This window comes from Tupaia chinensis, unplaced genomic scaffold (assembly GCF_000334495.1).
Source record: "Tupaia chinensis unplaced genomic scaffold, TupChi_1.0 Scaffold000507_1, whole genome shotgun sequence".
Lineage (NCBI taxonomy): Eukaryota > Metazoa > Chordata > Mammalia > Scandentia > Tupaiidae > Tupaia > Tupaia belangeri.
The window spans coordinates 28,503-48,142 of record NW_006160019.1 but is presented as its reverse complement, the minus strand read 5'-3'; the positions used below and the strand labels follow the sequence as shown (position 1 = coordinate 48,142).

General features: G+C 37.9%; 2 protein-coding genes and 1 pseudogene across 2 annotated transcripts in view; all 3 read right to left on the bottom strand.

The window, feature by feature from the left end:
- LOC102493859 (E3 ubiquitin-protein transferase RMND5A-like) overlaps positions 1–574 on the bottom strand; it is a 3,723-nt pseudogene extending 3,149 nt beyond the window's left edge.
- Positions 575–1,728: 1,154 nt separating this feature from the next.
- LOC102493440 (UDP-glucose:glycoprotein glucosyltransferase 2-like) lies at positions 1,729–18,737 on the bottom strand. Its single transcript, XM_027774987.1, has 5 exons — positions 18,585–18,737; positions 15,848–16,008; positions 14,851–14,965; positions 7,999–8,115; positions 1,729–1,908 (listed from the first exon to the last, which is right to left on the bottom strand). Exons 2-5 carry the CDS (start codon positions 15,916–15,918, stop codon positions 1,822–1,824), a joined length of 390 nt encoding a protein of 129 aa, XP_027630788.1. The 5' UTR covers positions 15,919–16,008; positions 18,585–18,737; the 3' UTR covers positions 1,729–1,821.
- LOC102494276 (UDP-glucose:glycoprotein glucosyltransferase 2-like) overlaps positions 17,009–19,640 on the bottom strand; it is a gene marked incomplete at its 5' end in the record, with an annotated part of 28,363 nt that continues 25,731 nt past the window's right edge. Inside the window, one exon of the mRNA XM_027774988.1 lies at positions 17,009–17,032. Within this exon, the coding sequence (XP_027630789.1) occupies positions 17,009–17,032 (24 nt within the window). The remainder of the gene's footprint in view (positions 17,033–19,640) is intronic.

Genomic DNA, 19,640 nt, shown 5'->3' with positions numbered 1-19,640 from the left:
AAAAAAAAAAAAAGTAAAAGTACATAATTAATTCTTTAAAAAAAAAGAAAAAAGAGAGAGCAACTGGGTTTCACTTTTATTTTTTAAATAATAGCAATAGAAAACTTTAATAAGAATTAAGTAGTAAAAGCAATGATTACCAAAAACAAAGATGAAAAACACAGCACAGCATAAAATAATTCAGGAAATCTAATGTCACTGAAGTACTGATAGAAGAATGATGACGCCAGAAAGTACGAAACACTTCCTTCAAGATACCGTACCTTATCAATGGCTTTTCCAACCCGAGAAACACTGCTGTGGATGTCTTTGTGGTCCGAGGCCAATTTCTGAACAGTATCCTTTATTCTTTTACAGCACTGCGTCAAAACAAGTGAAAGTGTCCCTGATAATTCAGCATCTTGGCAGGATTTCCTGCTTGAGGCCGCCCCTGTAGTCCATGAACTCCTCCAGGCGGCGCTCGCACAGTTGCCCATAGCCCGAGAACTTGTGCAGCACCTTCTCCAGCTCGTGCTCCACCGTCACGCACTGATCCATGCCGGAGGCGGCGGCAATCGGCTCCTCGGGGCCCAGGTGTCCGCAGCCATTTGGCCCCGGCCTCGCCCCCCTTGCGCTTCCTGCCCCTCGTCCCCCCGGCGGGGCGGCGGAGGCAGCCTAGGCTGCAGGCGCGCTAGCCCTGGCGCCGGTGGAGCCCCGCGCCGCCCTTGATGGCCAGCCCCATGGCGCCCCGGCCCCGCCCCCGCGCATAGCCTCCACTCTGGCTTGCTGGCCCCACCAGGCGCCTGGGTCCGGGACCCCGCTGGGAGCGGAACTCTGCCAGTGGTGCCACTGCCAATTGTTTTTGTTTTCAGGGGAACCCATCTATGACCTGGTTCTCCCTGGCAGCACCAAGCGCTGCTGACCCGTGGGGCCCCAGTGTAATCTTAAAGACAAGCATTTTGTTCACTTTTATTTTGCACCTCTATCTTGCATCAGCAGAGACTAATGTTATAACTACCCATTGATGTGGACACATGAATTAAAGCTACATACATATGGGAATAAATTCTCTATGTTTTTAGTCTATGAGCTTAGTCTATATAAAAATGAAAATCTTACTCATATCATAGACTTTCTTAAAAAAAAATATTCTGAGCTCCAGCATGTGGCATGGTGGTTAAGGTGCTGGACTCCCATATGGTCGTCTGTAGTTCGAATCCGGGACCTGGTGGCATACTTTCTCACTTTCTTCCTCTCTGTCTCTCTAAGGTGAACACACATGCCCTAGAGCAAATTAAAAGGTAATAATAAATAAAATTAAATAAATAATTCTAAAAAAAAGTCTGACTTAATCATTAGGTGGTTAATTTTCCTGTGAAACAATCCGTGATCTAATCGGGACCAGCAGTTAGTGTAATGGCTATGTTGCTGGACTCCCATGTAGGTGATCGCGGTTCGAGTCACGGACCCGGTGGCTTGAACTCACACCAGGCATGTGTGCGTGTGTGCCCAAGATCCCGAGAGGAGACTGGAGGAGAAGGGATTGTGGCGTGGCCATCCACTCTAGGGGGTGATTTCTCACATTCTGTTTCTCTCTCTCTGTCTTTCTGGCGAGCGCATGTGCCCTATAGCAAAAACCTCTCCCCCCCATTAAAAAGGTAATAATAAATAAAATTAAATAAATAATTCTTAAAACATTCTGACTTAATCATTTGGTGATTAATTTCCCTGTGAAACAATCAGTGATCTAATCTCATCAATGCAACATAAGGTCCAGACATCAGTGCAGGAGGACAACTTACTTTCACTCTTCTTCTTGGTTTCAAGTTGATTTAATAGTTGCTATATCTCATTGTCATACTCCACCCATTCTGGGATGATTCGGGCAGCAGCTTTTAGTTTAGGTTCTTTTGTTTTGGGGTTATTACACTAGAAGTTTAAATAAATTTTGTTAAAGAAAAATCATGCCCCAGGAAACCTAAAAAAAGCACATGAAGACATTGCCAAGTCACTGAAACAGACAAAATACATTTTATAAAAAGCAAGGCACTGCTAAGAACTTAAAGCACTGAAATTTAATATAGGCAGAAACAAGTGAAATCACAACTTACCTAAGTAATGACCATGAATAAAAATAGCTGAATCAGAAATTTAAATAAAAATTGTGCGAGGTCACTTTGATGGTTCATAAGAAGTTTGTCAAACAGTTTTGTAAAATGCTTGACAAAAGATCTAATGACATTACCTTTTTTGTTTTAAGAGAGAGTTTTTCTATAGGGCATGTGCATTCGTGACAGAGACAAAGAGAGACAGAGAGACAGTAAGCAAGAAATCACCCTCAGAGGGATGACCATGCCACAATCCTTTTCCTTCCATTCTCCTCTCGGGATTTTGGGCATTCACGCACACGTGCCTGGTGTGAGTTTCAAGTGAACAGGTCTGGGACTTGAACTGCAGTCGACTACATAGGAGTCCAGCCATATAACCATTACACTACCTGTTGGTCCCATGACATTACCTTTGTATCAAAGATCACAGCCAATTAGTCTGCTTTGTAGGCACAGTGGAACTACAGCGGAAATGCAACCCTGGCTTTCACAGTTCCAATTCCAAATTTACTAATGTAAGATCTGAACATATAACATGACTCTGTCAAGGGTTGGGACTTTAGTTCCTTCCTTCCTTCGGAAAGATTTTTACTGTAGAGTAAATGTGTTTGCTGGAAATACAGAGAGACAGAGAGAAAGAAAGCGAGAAATCACCCTCCAGGGGGGGACGCCATTCCACAATCCCTTCTCCTCCATTCTCCTCTAAGGATTTTGGGTACACACACACACACACACGTATGTCCAGACTGAGTTTCAAGCTACATAGCCTTGAACTGCAGTCGACCATTTGGGAGTCCAACAACTTAACCATGATATTAACTGCTGGTCCCGGGGCTTTAGTTTCCTTATTTACCAAAGAAATTAAAATAAGACCATCTCTAAGATTCTACCAGTATATGGTAATTTTAAGTACCTGGTACTACTACAGCATTTCTCGGGAAATGAAAGGTTAAAAGACAAAATGACAGACATGTGACAAGGATCTGAGGCCGACCCAGCTGAAGGCAATGCTGACAGGATCTGCGGACCGGCAGACACGAGCTGTGAGAATGGAAAAGCCCAGTACACTGGCTTCAGCAACGGAAAAGACGAAGTTGCCATTGACTGAGACAGAAATTATAAGGGAGAGAGCATAAACTGCACCAAGCTACTAAGGCAGCCCGCCTGCTCTATGAAGGACAAACACAGGAAGTGCTGGAAGCTCATTTCTATGTGACATGTTCTCAACTTGCTCTCCTCTTACTTTCTTGGGGATAGTTAGAGCCCTGAGCCATGAGCGTGTGGTCTGAATCCTCTCCGTACCAAATGTTTTCAGCTCATTATATTGTGGGTATTTTTCTATAGTGCTATATCACTGAAATAAATGAAAAACAACATTTTCTCTGCAGAAATGAATTTCACAGGAAATATTTTCCATAAAGTAAAAACAATGGAATTATTTTGTCTTTTAAATTGTATCAGAGCTATTAAAATAAAATTATGTTTTCTGGGGCCAGCAGGTAGTGTACTGGTTAAGTGGATCCCACATGGCCTACCCCATGGCTTGAGTCCCAGAACTGGTGGTCTGAAAAATGTGCCAGGTATGTGTGCATGCATGCCCCAAATCCCAAGAGGAGGATGGAGGAGAAGGGATGGTGGCATGACCATCCCCATATGGGTGATTTCTGATTTCTCATTATCGCTTTCTGTCTCTCTCCAGTGAGCACACACACCTTACTGTCGGAAAATAATAATAATAAAAAAATAATAACAATTTTAATAAACTAAATTAAGTTTACTTTCTGGGCTGCAATGCTTGTTTTTGGGCTATAGTCTTTACCATTAGTTTTTAACTGGGCATTCAGGGTTCCAGGAGCTGTGGCAAGGTCTGGAGAGTTCTGGGGGTCATGATGAGGTGTGGTAGGCATTTCTGTCATCTCGTGGGAAGTGACCAGGGAATATCTTACACTATAGGACAGATGGCCACACAACAGAGAATGATCCAGCCGCAAAAGCCAAATAGGCCAAGGTTGAAAAACAGATTGAAATGGGAGCTTAGAAAGTCATGATATTTTGTAAACGCTCTCATTCTGACTTTCTTTCTTTTTTTTTTTGGAGAGGTTTTTGCTATAAGGTACGTGCGCTCGCCAGGCAGACAGAGACAGAGAGACAGAAAGCGAGAAATCACCTCCCGGGGGGATGGCCACGCTGCAATCCCTTCTCCTCACTTCTCCTCTTGGGATCTTGGGCACGCACGCAAACATACCCGGTGTGAGTTTTATGCCAGCAGGTCCGGGATGCGAACCGCGGTCGACTATGTGGGAGTCCAGCGACATAGCCATTACGCTAACTGCTGGTCCCATTCCTACTTTCAATTCTACTAATCATGTTCTTTTTCTCTCTGGCCACTTCATTGGGATTTTTCTGTGTTTCTTCTAATACAAGAACCTAGCCAAGAATGGCATGTTCCCTTGTTTTATTTTAAATGTTTCTAGAGGAGAGACAGTAGGGCTGCACACTAACATTTATGCCACTCTCTCCTTTTCCTGGGGAATGCTGCTGCCAGGAAGTAGCTGTAATCCCAGAATGACATTTCTCAGCTCTGTTTACAGTGAGAAATGGCCATGTGACCAACCCCCACAAGGGGGTTCAGGATTTGGGATGCTTTATCCACACCCCTTTTTCCCCTTTCCTCAAGAGTGGCACTATTCAATTGAAATATGATGGAAACTGCATACATAATTTTAAATTTTCTAGTAGCCACATATAAAAATATAGAAGAAACACGTGAAATAAATTTTAGTACTATACTTTAACTTGGTATCGCCCAAAATGGTATTATTCAATACGTAATCAACACAAAAATTAGTAATAACCTATATTTATATTCTTTTTACTGTATCACGTTTTCAAAACTGGTGTGCATGTCACACGTCACAGCACATCTCCGTGCAGACTAGCCATGTCTTATGTGTTCAACTGCCGTATGGGGCAAGTCGCTGAAGGCATACAAGGGGCAGCTCCAGGTAAAAGTACTAAAGATGATGACAGGAGCCAAGAAGATGGAGAAACTACAGGTGGACAGAGTGTAGCCCCTGAGTCATAATACACAAGAAAACTATCAACGACACGTACACTCATTTACGTCTGCTATTTGGGCGAGTGTGTTGTCACTGAAATCTGGAGACTATTCCCTCCCCACACCACACACATTATATTGGTTAGCAAAATATCTTAATTGATCTAACTACTTTCAATAGCAAGTCCAGCTGATATATAAACATCTGTGAACAGATGTTTGACTTTAGGCATGAAACTGTGAGTAGAATGAATATACTATAAAATAGCACCTATCTGAGGCTATGTAGCTTACTGGGATCATTAAATAGGTATTTCTTACCTTTTTTTTAATTTCAAAAAAGGCAGTTTTAGCTTTAATAAATTTTAAAAAAAATGTTAAGAGAACTTTTGCTTAATACTTAAAGCCAGGAAGCAGGTTAGGATTCCATTCAAATAGTAGTCACATGGATCTGTTGACAATTCAAGAGAAGACAAAAATCCTTATCTCTGGAGTACAAAGCATAGAAAAAGATCAGTATTGTTTGAGTCAAAAGTCATTAAATTCTATTTCATCGGCTCAGTCTCATGTATTTAATATAACTTCTGTTGTGGTTCAAGCTTTCCGTTTAAATTTTAGAAGATAATATTCAACTCTGGACTTGTCCCTACCATTAAACTGGCCCTTTCTTAGATTTTTTAAAAAAATGTTTACCTCTGTTTTCTACTTTAGTTTTCCTGATGCAACACTCCCTTCAGAACCTCTTGGAGAACTGGTCTGGTGTCAATAAATTCTTTCAGCTTTGTTTATTTGAGAATGTTGTCTTCTCTTCCCATATGAAGGATAATCTTGCTGGATATAGTATTCTTGGTTGAAATGGTTTTTCACTCAGCATTGAATGTATTTTCCCATTCTTTCCTTGCTCACATTGTTTCTGATGAAAGGTCTGGTGTTAACCTGATGGGATAGCCTTTGTAGGTAACTTGTCATTTTGCTCTTGTCAGTCTGAGTATCTTGTCTTTGTTTGTGGTTTTGGTCAATCTGGCTACAATGTGTCTTGGAGAAAATCTTCTTGGGTTGATTCTATTTGGGGTCCTATAGAAATCTGGGGACTTGTTAACAGTAACTCCTATTAACCTATATATTGGGTTGTCAGAAAAGTCATGACATATTTATCTATGTTTTTCTATTCAAAAATGTGTCATGACTTTTCCAAAAACTCAACAGTAAAGATCTCTGGAGATTTAAGTCACTACCATGAATCATCATCTTATCTGTTACAACATACACTTGACAACATCTTCATAGTTACATTCAGTAATGTTCCTAACTTCTCTTGATCAAATTCCTTGCTTTCTTATCCATACTGTTTTACTTACTTCTGCTATACCTATGATTACATTCTAACAGGTTATATGTTACTTTTTATATACATTGCTACACATATCTGGAAAAATGTCTAGTTTTTTATTCTGCTTTATTTTGTTAGAACTGTATGATTTCTAATATTTTGATATTCTTCAATGAAGATCTTGTAAACAATTGCTCTACACTCAAAACAGCATTAAAAACAATATGATCAAAAAAAGGACTGTATGGGACCAGCAGTTAGCGTAATGGCTATGTCGCTGGACTCCCACGTAGTCGACCGCGGTTCGTGTCTCGGACCCGGCGGCTTAAACTCACGCCGGGCGTGTGTGCATGCGTGCCCAGGATCCCAAGAGGAGAATGGAGGAGAAGGGATTGCGGCGTGGCCATCCCCCCTGGGGGGTGATTTCTCGTTTTCTATCTCTCTGTCTCTCTCTGTCTGTCTGGTGAGCGCACGCGCCCTATAGCGAAAACCTCTCCAAAAAAAAAAAAAAAAAAAAGGACTGTATTATCTTATAGATCTATACATTAAGAAGATGGCAAATCGGAGAACAGTATCATATTGTGAAGTAAGTTCTAGATAGCTGGACAATACATCGGTTTGAATTATCTTATGTTTAGGAGCATTCAACTATGTCACACACTTAAGCTGCTTATAATAAAAAAAATCTAAGAAAAAATAATCTCTTAAAATAAGAGAGAAAAATAGACGTGTAGAATAATTCAAGTAAATAGACTAATTTGGGTTGCCTTTATTTGGGGAGAATATTGGCAGAAGAACTAAACTACATATACATTAAGGAGATGACTAACCTAGGAATAGTCAGGCAGATCATGGCCACTCATACAAAGCCTGTGTGCAGAAAAGAGCTAACACAGCCAGCCTGCGACTGCTATTCTTACAATAAGGTTGGCCACTGGCTGACACCTGAGAGCTTCAGTTTCCAGATGGTTCCCATCACTCCCTGATGTGTGGCTCACTGCTTAACCTGTCTGTGGAAACATTATGGTTTCTGCTAAACACCTGCTTTTCTTCCAGGACTTGAGTATTTTGGTGTGTGCCAGGTAGAAGGTGCTTATGTGGTGAGCACTGCCTCTAATAATCTACCTTGGTAGGCAACACTTCATACATGTGGCATTTGTGTTACTTGAGGAATTATCCTTGTCTTATGTGACTTCAGAGAGAAGACTTTTGGAATCTTGCCTGATTTTCTCTCCACGTACCTCTTCCTTTGATGAGTTGGCTTTGCATTCTTTCACTGTACTAACTGAGAGCCATAAATACAACTGTGTTCTGCACCCTGTGAATCTTTCTAATGCATCACCAAACCTGAGGGCCATCTTGAGGCTCTGACACAACTCTGTACACAGCCAGTGGATGTCTACCAGGCCAAGCAGCACACAAAGCAATATAGAATGTGTACCATTCCATTTCTAAAACAAAAATATTCCCACTGAACATTTCTGTATCTGCTTATGTACAAATGAAAACATTTGACAACTCACCAGGTCAATTGTTTTGGCTCTATGTTCGGACTCATCATCACACCAAGTTTCACACCATAACCAGTCTTGAGGAAGAGACTTAATGGCAACTTGGTAAATCATATCATTCGGAAGATCCTACAAAGAGAAATGACATACAAAAAAGTCAGAGAGAAGAAGCTGAAGCAAGTCTCTAGATTGTAAATCAACACACACACACACACAAACATGCAAATCTGAGACACTGCTGTATTTTTAAAAATTATTTTATTTAACTTTCTTTATTCATTCATTTATTTATTTCAATTTGACCAGAGAGGGAGAGATAGAGAGAGAGAGAGTGCACGAGCACGTGCACGCAAGCCGCCAGGTCCAGGACTCAAACCGCAGTCAGCCATGTGGGAGTCCAGCACCGTTAACCACTAAGCCACCTGCCAGCCCCAAGATACTGCTGTATTTTTAAGTTTTAAATATCTAATCTGATTCAATCACTTTGTGTCATGAGTGAAACTATGCCAGAACCTCCCTGAGTCTTCACTTCTAACACTAAGGATAAAGAGGGAGGCCCACAGAGCCAACACTCTATTCCACCCAGTGGATAGCCTGTCTCCATCTGTCTTGAAATATCAGGATTAATGGCTCACAGTGTCTGTTATTACTGTTCATGCTAGTCACAATCCCACTCTCCAGATTCTGAGGTGACCTTTCACCTCCCTGCTGGAAACAATCCCCCGTACGTTCACATTTCTGCATGCGCAGGACTCTCTAAGCAAAGATTGCTGTCACCTGCATTAAAAAAATGTTGAAAGGTGGATGAGACTAGTAATTTCTTGAGATCTCTCAAGAAATTTAAATACAGCTTTCATAGTTATTTATTTATATTTCAGGGGTTTGTAAAGCACTTCCTTTCCTCTCCACAGAGATGATTTGTTTACAGATCAAAGAGCTTGTTTCCTCTCTCTCTCTCTCTCAGAGAGCATGGAGAATACTTTTGTTAGCTGTCCTATATAAGCTTCAAAATTCATAATTTTAGGCTTTCTCTCTCAACATTCCTATTAAATATCACACTGGAAGTCCTAAATAATGCAATAAGGTAAGAAAAGGAAATGAAAAGCATAGAGATTAGAAAGAAGAAATAAAACTGTCATTGGTAGGTAATGCAGAAAATACCAATAATTAGTTTTATTTAAAAAAAAAAAAACCTCCTAGAAATAATAAGGAATTACAGAAAAGTTAGAAGATACGAAGTTGACATAAAAAGTCAATTGGTGGACTAGCTGGTGGCATGGTGGTTTGAGTCTTGGATCTGGTGACTTGCTTTCTCCCTTTCTCTTTCTCTCTGTCTCTTTCTGGTCAAATTAAAAAATAATAATAATAAAATATGGAAATAAATAAATAATTCCTTAAAAAGAAAAGTCAATTGCTTTTCTAAATGTCAGCAATGAGCAATAGAAATCTGAAAAAAAACCCCACACCATTTACATTAGCTTCCTCAAAAGAAAAACACTTCAGTGTAAATCTAAAAATATTTTCTTCTATATGAGAAAAACCACAAAATTCTGATTTTAAATAGGGATCAAAATAAATGAAGAGATATTCTATATTCATGGATAGGAAGAATCAATACTGTCAAGGTATCTGTTCTTCCAAGCTTGAACTATAGATTCAGCATAATCTCAAAGTACCAAGAAGTCATTTTGTAGATAACTACTAATTGTTTCTAAAGTTTATATGGAAAAGGAGGAGACCCAGAACAGTCAACAAGATATTGATGAATAAAGTAAGAGAACTGGTTTTACCAGACTTGAAGTTTTGTTACAAAAGCTATAGGAATCAGCACAGTATTGGTATGGGTCAAAGAACAAACAGATCAATGGGAAAAGAAAATACGAACGTAGAAATATGGACATTCTCTGTACTTTCTGCTTATTTTTTTCCCCAGTTCTTCTAATATTGCTGAAAAAAAAGGGCTTTCAATATTAAAAAAAAAAAAAACTTAAAAGCTTAACTGTTATTCTGACACCCTTAGTTCCGTAGAATCTCTTTGTTAAATCACCTTCTATATTGTCTAATAAATGTTTACTTATTTATTCCATGAACGAGAAACAGTGAGGGTCACACACCATCTCCAAATGAGTCTTGATGCTGTGATCCGTTCCTAGTTCTCAGCCAGCCCTGGATCATGGGCAAGTTTATGCTTGGTGTACTCAAGGTCTCAAGACTTTGAACCAGGGATCTTCCTACATCAGATCCTGTGGCAGAGCACAGCATTTTACATTTGTGCCACTGTCTGGCTCCGGTCTATCACCTTATCTCAATCATTCACTCTCAAAACCATATCCTAGACGAAAGTTTTCTAGAATATCAATTTTATGGTTCCATTCTGAAAACTTCTTGATTTTCAGCTCACTCCACTGAGTACTCAGGTATCATTGTTCTTTGACTCCATGAGATCTCCAGTCAATTGATCCTAGCATTATCAGCATCCCTCCTCTTCGATTTTTTTTCTCTTCCTTATAAATATTCCCTTCAACATACTGTTAATTGTCAAATTCTTCTTTCACTTTTACTTTCTCTTATAAAGCACTTCCCTTCCTCTCCACAGAAGAGAAAGTTTCTTGGCAAAGAAACTTTATTTATTTATTTATTTCAAATAAATCTAAGTCTCTTCATTTGCACCCATGTAAATCAACATAGTTGGTGAAACACATACACAAACTCACATACCCCACACTGTTTCATTTTAACTTCATAACCATTAATCTTAACAGACTTAATTCGGTCAAACATTTCTATACATAGGTCTATTTTACTCTGTTTAGTTTAGTTTAGTTTAGTTTTCATAGGGTGCATGTGCTTTCTGGAGAGAAACAGAGATGAAAAATGAGAAATTACCCCCTGGGGGGATGGTCATGCCACAATCCCTTTTCCTTTCAGGATTTGGTCAGGCATACCCATACCCAGTGTGATTTTCAAGCCACCAGTCTAGAATTCCAACAGTGACCGGCCATGTTGAAATCCAGCACCTTAACCACCATGCCGCCTGGTGGCTCTATATAGATCTATTCTGTTCTCACATTTTTAGCTGCTTATTTGACAAACTCTCCTCTTATACCTTTTACCAACCACTCTGTAACCAATAGTCTACTTTTTGTCTCTATGGGTTTGTCTAGTTTGGACATATATATAAATGAAATAGTATGTTTTGAGATATTTTGTGTTTGGCTTCTTTCACTTAGCACATTTTCAAAGGTACATCCATGTTATAAAATATACTTGTATTTCAATCTTTTTACGGCTGAATAATATTCTATTGCATGGATATATAACATTTTGTTCATTCATTCATCAACTGATGGGCATTTGGTTTGTTTCCTTTTTCTGAATAATGCTGCTAAAAATATTTCTGTACAATTCTCTTGGTTATATTTGTAGGAATGGAATTGCTTGGTCATACATTAACTCTATCTTCAACTTCTTGAGGATCTCCAGAACTGTTTTCCAAATTGACTACATTATTTTACATTCCAAAAAGGAGTATATAGTATTTTTGATTAATCTATCCTCACCTACTCTTGTTACTGTTCATCATTTTTTAAAATAGCCATCCCTTGGGGACCAGCAGGTGGCATGGTGGTTAAGTCACTGGACTCCCACATGGCTGACTGTGGTTTGAGTACCAGACCTGGTGGCTCACTTTCTCACTTCCTCTCTCTCTGATGAGCGTGTGTGCCCTGTAGCAAACTTTAAAAAAAGTAAATAAATGAATGTATGAATAAAATTAAATAATTCTAAAAAAATAAGCCATCTCCGAGGGTATGAAGTGGTATCACATTGTGACTTTGAATTGTAGTTTCATATAACCAGTGACAATGAGCATCTTTTCATGTATTTATTAATCATTTGTACATGAGATATTAAAAAAATTTCATGGAAAATGTGTACTACACCAAAGCTACAATAGACTTTACTTTTTCCCCCCCACACCAACAGAAACTTGTACTTTGATTCACACACTTTTTGAAGTTCCCTTGTATTTTTTGTTTGAAGAAATGTCTTAAGTCCTTTGATAACTTATTTTTTTGTTTTGTTTTTCAGACGGAGTCTTCCTATGTTGCAACTCTCCAACTCTCCTACCTCAGCCTCCCAAATGGTTGAAATTACAGGCATATGCCACAGTGCCTGGATCTTAGGGTAGGCAGAGAATTAAACTAGGGTCTCATATGTGACCCTCACTGGTAGAGTACTACTGGTGGCTACCAGTGCATGCCACTGTAGCTAGGTCTTGATCACTTTTTAAATTGGTTGCCTTTTTGTTACAGAGTTGCAAAGGTTCTTAATATTTTCTGGATTCTAGTCTTTTGTTAGAATATCATGTGCAAACATTTTCTCTCATTCTGTGTATTGTCTTTTCACTTTCTCAATCATGTCATTTACTACATAAAAGCTTTTCATTTAATTTCTAATTTATCTACTTTTTGTACTTATACTTTTGGTTTCATATCTACGAAACCATTGCCTAGTTAAAACTCACAAAGATTTACACCTATGTTTTCTCTCAGACTCTTATACTTTTAGTTATTACATTTAGGTCTTTGGCCCATTTTGAGATATACAAGTTAAATTTTTATATACAAGTGGGAAAGTCTTCAAAAAGTTCATAGAAAATGTGAATCATGAGGATCAGCAGATGGTTTAATGGTTACATCACTAGACTCCCACATAGCCAACTACAGTTCAAGTTCCAGACCTGGTGGCTTAAAATGCATGCTGGGTGCATGTGCATGCATGCCCCATATCCCCAGAAGAGAATGGAGGAGAAGGTGTTGTGGCATAGCCATCCCTCCAGGGGGTGATTTCTCACTTTCTGTCTCTCTTACTCTTTCTGGTGAGTATATGTGCCCTACAGCAAAAATCTCCCTTAAAAAAAAAAAAGAAAAAGAAAAAGTGAATTGTTTCTTTTCTCCACTGGATTGTCTTCTGAGAATTGTCAAAAGTCAGTTGGCTGTATGTTTTGGGGTTTATTTCTAGATTCTCTATTCTATTCCATTGGGTTATGTGTCTGTTTTTGTGCCAGTACCATGCTGTTTTGATTATCACAGCTTTGTAGTATATGTTGTGGTCAGGTAGTGAGATGCCTCCTTTTTTGTTCTTCTAGCAGAACTACTCTGGCGATATGAGGTGGGTAGGTAGGTATGTGTGTATGTACTTATATTTTTGCTATAGGATTTGTGTGCTCACCAGAGATAAGTTGGTGGCAGAGGGGGTGATAGTGAGAAAGTATTCCCTGCGGGGATGATAATACCCTAATTCCTTCTCCATTCTCTTCTTGGGAATTTGGGAACATAAGCACATACATGAATCTGGTGTGCTTGTCCAGTTACCAAGTCCAGGACTCAAACTTCACAGCTATGTGGAATCCAGATACCTTACCACTGTACCACATGTCTGGCCCAATACAAGGTCTTTTATGATTCCAGACAAATATTGTTTTTTCTATTTCTGTGAAGAATATGTCTGGTAATTTTATCAGAATTGCAATGAATTTGCAAATCAATTAAGAACTGACCTTTTAATCATATTAATCCTTCCAATCCACTTTTATGTATCATGTCCAACTTCTTTTTTCATTCTTCACAGTTTCCCTTGTAGTGGTTTTTTACCTCTTTGGTTAGGTTATTACTAAATATTTTATTATTTATTTATTTTTGTTGGCCATTGTAAATGGGATTGCTTTCTTCAATTCTCCCTCAGTCTGTTCATTGTTTGGTGTATAAAAATACTGTAGACTTTTGCATATTGATTTTTAAAAAATGTTTTATTTATTCATTAATTTATTTTAATTTGACCAGAGAGAGACAGAGAGAGAAGGAGAGAAAGTGGGAAAGCAAGCCACCAGGTCCAAAACTTGAACCATGGTCGGCCATGTGGGAGTGTCCAGCACCTTAACAACCATGCCACCTGCTGGTCCCTGCATACTGATTTTGTATCCTGCAACTTTACTGATATTTATCATTACTTATTTTTATCACTTCTAGGAATTTTCTTTATGGATTCTTCACAGAAACCTGAATGAACAACTTTTATGCCTCCATCTGAAATTCATTCACATGTCATCTTTGCAGTTCTTCAATTTATAATTGGAAATCCAAACCCCTACTGAAGTCCATCATGCTTTCCTATCTCATTTTTTTTTTCTTAAAAACACTCATTACTTTTAAATATTGTTTATTTTCTATTCCTACCAAAATGAATGTATTATAACTAAAGAATTCTTGATTCTGCTTTTGGATATCTCAGATCTTAGGAGACTATCTAGTACACAGAAAGAAGTCAATATTTACTTGCTAAATGAATAAATGTGTATGGTTTTCATAAGAATAAAGAGAAATAGCAGGAATTATGAACTATTAGGGTCTTTTGCCTGTTCACAGTATCTAAAATGTTTTTCATGCAATAATGAGGATATTAATGGAATATGAGGCAAAAGTTATTTGTCTGTGAAGAGAAAGAAAATGTAATCTGGAGGTAGGAGAGCCAGAATGAAGAGAGACTGTCTTAAAGATAAGAGAGAAAGGGGAGATTTGAGCATGTTTAAAGGATGGACTTGAATAAAAAAGAAGGAAACTGAATGACATAGGGCAGAGAGCACTAAGAGGTTTAATAGGAAATTGAGAATAAAGTACCATTGGCTTTGAAAATGTTAAACTTGAAGGGTAAAAATTATAAAGTAGAGATATCCAGTAGAGAACTAGGTAAAGAACAGGAGTTTGAGAAAGAGGCTGAAAATATACAATTCTGAAGTTTACAAGGAGGGAGTTGAAGCGTTCTATGGACGTGTACAGAAAATTATACTATTGACATTTTACTTACCTGATCTAGGTTTGAAAGACTGTTTGGATCTTTACTGAGAGCCTGGTACTGGCCCCTGAGCCTGTCACCTGCTGCAATTCTCCTGAACTTCTTGAGATCCACTACGTATAAGGCACTGCAAAAATGAACACTCCTTGATGGCCTGTGTTGTTTACGTAGTTTTACCTTTCCCCAGTGAATGTCTACAGTGATGGTATTAACTATAAATATTCTAGGGTCTAACTGATTAATTGTCGCATACATTTGCTTCCAATGTCTCATACTGTTTTGAAGGACTTTGAAGTCTGTTATAATTCTGATAAGGTCCATATTTTTTAGGGTCACATCAAATTTTTCCAAGTTGTCTTGGAACTCATGCTCCTACAAGGGAGTAACAACTTTGAAGATGGTATCTTCATTTTGTTATTTGATAAATCACGTTTAAATCTTCTGCAGTAGTTCAGAGAACATGCCCCAGCCACATTACTTGTGTTTAACTCTCGGTTCTGCTGTTATGTTCTAACAGGGTAAGAAGCCTGGCAAGTTACATAAATGCTGCATGCTCAGGTTCCACATCTACCGAATGGAGATAATAATAACCGTATCCCAAAATGCTGTCACAAAGGTTTTATGAATTGATATAAGTAAAGGTTAATAAAGATTACTGACCTGTGGGAGCAGCAGGTGGCATGGTGGTTAAGGCGCTGGACATTCCCACATGGCTGACCACGGTTCGAGTCCTCGACCTGGTAGCTTGCTTGGTTCTCATTTTCCCTCTTTCTCTCACTCTCTGTGTATCTCTCTGGTCAAATTAAATTAAAATAGATTAATGAATAAAAGTAAATCAATAATACTTTTTAAAAAATCTATAAAAAAATAAAGTTACTGACCTGTAATAAGCCAGTCCGTGTATCTATATACTTGGTTGTCATTACTCTCTAATTTCTAAGAAAACTAAATGTTGTGACTCAATACATTCTGTATTTACTAAAAGGGGTAAGAGTATGAATATTCTTACCTTATATGATATTTCCTTCTTAAAAGATGTGATGCCCAGTATCCTGTTTTCCAGAAATGATACCCATCCATTTCAGTGCGGCTATCACAAAACGGAGTATACCCATAGGGAGCTCCTTCCAGGTCAAAAGCTCAAAGTTCTTTTAAGTCATGTCTCACAATCTAAATAATTAAAATAGTGTCTCCATTCAAGACTATAAAATAACATAAGTACTTTTTTATGGAAATTTCAAATCCTTATGACCCTATCTAAGAGATAGCATGACTTCATTTTCCTCAGTGCTTTCATGTAAATTTACTAGATTTTATTTTTTTCCTTGTCTTTATAGATGAAAAGAAACCTAAAAATTTATAGTCCTGGTCTACATAATGGTGATCTTGCTTACCAATAAGACTACTTCATTATAGCATTTCTAAGCAAAATATTTTATAAAATGTACATTTTAGGAAGGGGTTAAATATTACACAAGTCAACAGTTCTTAGTTCCAAAATATATAAGTAATTTCAAATCATTTTCATGTTAAACATCCATTATTGTACATGAAGGATTCTTCAAAAAGTTCATGAAAAATGCATCTTACAAAAAACATACACATGAATTTCAACTACTTTTGCACCCAAATGAACTCATACTTTAATTCCATTTTTGCCACAGACTTTGAAGTTCCCTTATATGGGCAAATATTAGTTCGAGTCATAAAGAAAAAATTCTGATTATTTTAAATAACTTTAATGAAATACTAGTATGTTTTATTTATTATATATTTTTTGCTAGAGGATGTATGAACTCACCAGAGAGAGACAGACAGAGAGAGGGGGAGAAGCATTCCCCCATGGGAAATGCTCACGTGGCGCTCTTTTCTTCTCCATATCTCCCTTGTGGAATTTTGGACACATACACGTGTCTGTTGTGTTTCTCAAGCTGCCAAGTCTGGGACTTGAACCATGCAACTGGCTATCTGGGATCCAGCTGCCTTAAGCACAAGGCAGGGCTGCTTTAACAACAAGGCTACACAGCTCCCCAGTATGCTTTATTTTTTAATAGACTAAGTCTATTATAAAGTGTTAGTGTATATAATGGGCATGGTAGGAAAAGGAATATTAGGAATTATGCTTAAAAATGCTTTTTTCATCAATTATATTTATCTGTTTAGTTTTTTACTATAATGGCTCAAATTTATCAATCTGGAAAATAGCACAAAAATAACAGATTTAAAATATAAGTACATTCTTTCTTTCTTTTAATTTTTTTGAGACGTTTTTGCCATAGGGCCTGTGTGCTTGCCAGATAGACAGGGAGAGACAGAGGGACAGAAAGCGAGAACCCACCCCCCAAGGGGGGAATGGCCATGCCGCAATCCCTTCTCTTCCATTCTCCTCTCGGGATCTTGGGCACGCATGCACACGCGCCCGGCATGAGTTTAAGCCACCAGGTCCGGGACTCAAACTGCAGTCAACTACATGGGAGTCCAGCGACATAGCCATTACGCTAACTGCTGGTCCCTAGAATATAAGTACATTCTAATATGGGACTTGAATATACACGTTTTGCTCTAAGCATATAAATTCTAATTCATGTATTTAATTTGCAATACATATATATTTACATATTACTGTTCTTATAAATTCCGTGTATTTTTCAAAAACATTCTCATAATTATTACAAATGCAACGCAAAGAGGGAAGGAAAATGTCATAATTTTTTAAAGCATACATTTTTGGTAGGGTGTGTGTGTGTGTGTGTGTATGTGTGTGTGTGTGTGTGTGTGTGGTATTTTAGATGGGGTCTTGCTCTATCTCAATCTTCCTGCCCCAGTTTCCCAAGAAGCTGGGACTATAAGTGCATACCACCACACTCAGCTTTTAGGGTGGGCCAGGGATTGACCCTGGGCCTCCCACAAAGCCTTAGTATGCCAAGAAACAGCATGCACTAATATGGCTGGGCCTGGACAAAGAGTTGTTTTTGTTTGTGTGTTTTAAGAGAGATTTTTTGCTATAGGGTGCATGCTCTTGCTGGAGAGACAGAGACAGACAGAAAGCAAGAAATCACCCCCAGAGGGCATGGCAATGCCACAACTCCTTATCCTCCATTCTTCTCTTGGGGTCTTGGGCACACACATCCACACGCCTGGTGTGAGTTTGAAGCCACCTGGTCTAGAAGTTGAACCACGGTTGGCCATGAGGGATTCCAGCAATGTAACCATTATACCATCTGCTCGTCTCTGGACAAAGAGATTCTGAAGACTGAGAATCTTAATTTTTTATTTTGGCCAAATTTAGAACATTCTTTTCTTTAAGTGATAGAGGGATAAGGATTAGGTTATTCACTAATTAACAAAGAATGTTTTAGATTATAGAAGATTGAAGGAAAAGCTGGGTATAATTGTTAACTTTTATAGCAAGAAGAAATAACTAACTTTAAAGAAATATGGGCTTGCCTTTATATAGAGTCATGTAGCTACTCTTCTTATAACTAAAATAAAAATCCAGTATTTTATAGAGAGGAAACTGCCATGTCCCAAAAAGTAAATAGTACTTCTTAAAATAGCTGGAATTTTCCCATGAAATCTTGAGTATTTTTAAAGGTACTCTGCTCATATATTACAATCATGTCTTTACATTTTTATATGGCATGACAACAAAGATAAGAAACATGAGCAACATAAATGAAACCCTTATATTCAGATAGAGGCATAAAAAAGATGAGTGCTGCTAAAAACAAAGTTAATCTTATTACCTGGTCAGCATCAACCAAAATTATTTTTCTACTGCTGGTGGAAAAAGGACATCAAGGAAAAGAATTTTGTAACCCCAAATAATCCTTTGCTTTTCAGTCTGCTGATGAAGCCAACGGGGCCACCTGTATTGGACTAGTTCATACTGGAATCCATATTCCTTAGCCATGTGAGGAATTACTTCCTAAAAATGCATGCATACACAAAATCAAACAATATGTTCAAAGAAAAGAAACCACTTTTACTTAAGAGGGGAAAAATTAACATTTTAAAAGGCACATCTTATTAGAAACTGTTATAAACTATTTGTTAAAGTATGTAAAAATAACTACTTATTAATGAGATATAAAAATACTGACATGAAAATACAAGTACATATAAAACTATATAATTTAATTAAAAACTAAGTACAGTATATTAACTGGCAAATTTATGAACTAAAGTAGCTCTTTCCATACTCTTACTACTAATGTAATGTTTGACTTTAAAAAATTTCAATACAAAGTAAGCCTCTAGATCTTGGAAAACCTAACTTTTGAATAGTTTTACATACAGAAGAACATGTTGGTTGGCCAGAGAGATGCAAAGATGAAGAAAACACACAAAAATACACAAAACGAGTTGTAAATTGAAAAAATTAGAAGTTTTTTTAAACGGTTATTTTATTTAAATTTATTATTTTATTTATTTTAATTTGACCAGAAAAGGGCAGAGCAAGCAAGAAATAGAGAGAGAGAAAGAGAGAGAGAGAGAAAGCCATTAGGTCCAGACTCTAACTGTGGTCGGCCATGTGAGAGTCCAGCAGCCTTAACCACCAAGCCACCTCTTGGACCCCCAAAATTAAAAAATTTTAAAAGAAAATTTTTGAGGGAAAGAACAAATAACAAAAGGAAGAAAACTACAAGGGGGCTTCAAAAAGTTTATGGAAAATGAAAGTGTAAATTTATTTAAGTGTAAAAAAATAGAAATCCATGCCTACGTCCTGCATAATACACATTTTCCATGAACGACTGAAGACCCCTCGTACTATTTCAGGTAAGGTATGACTATAGGCCATA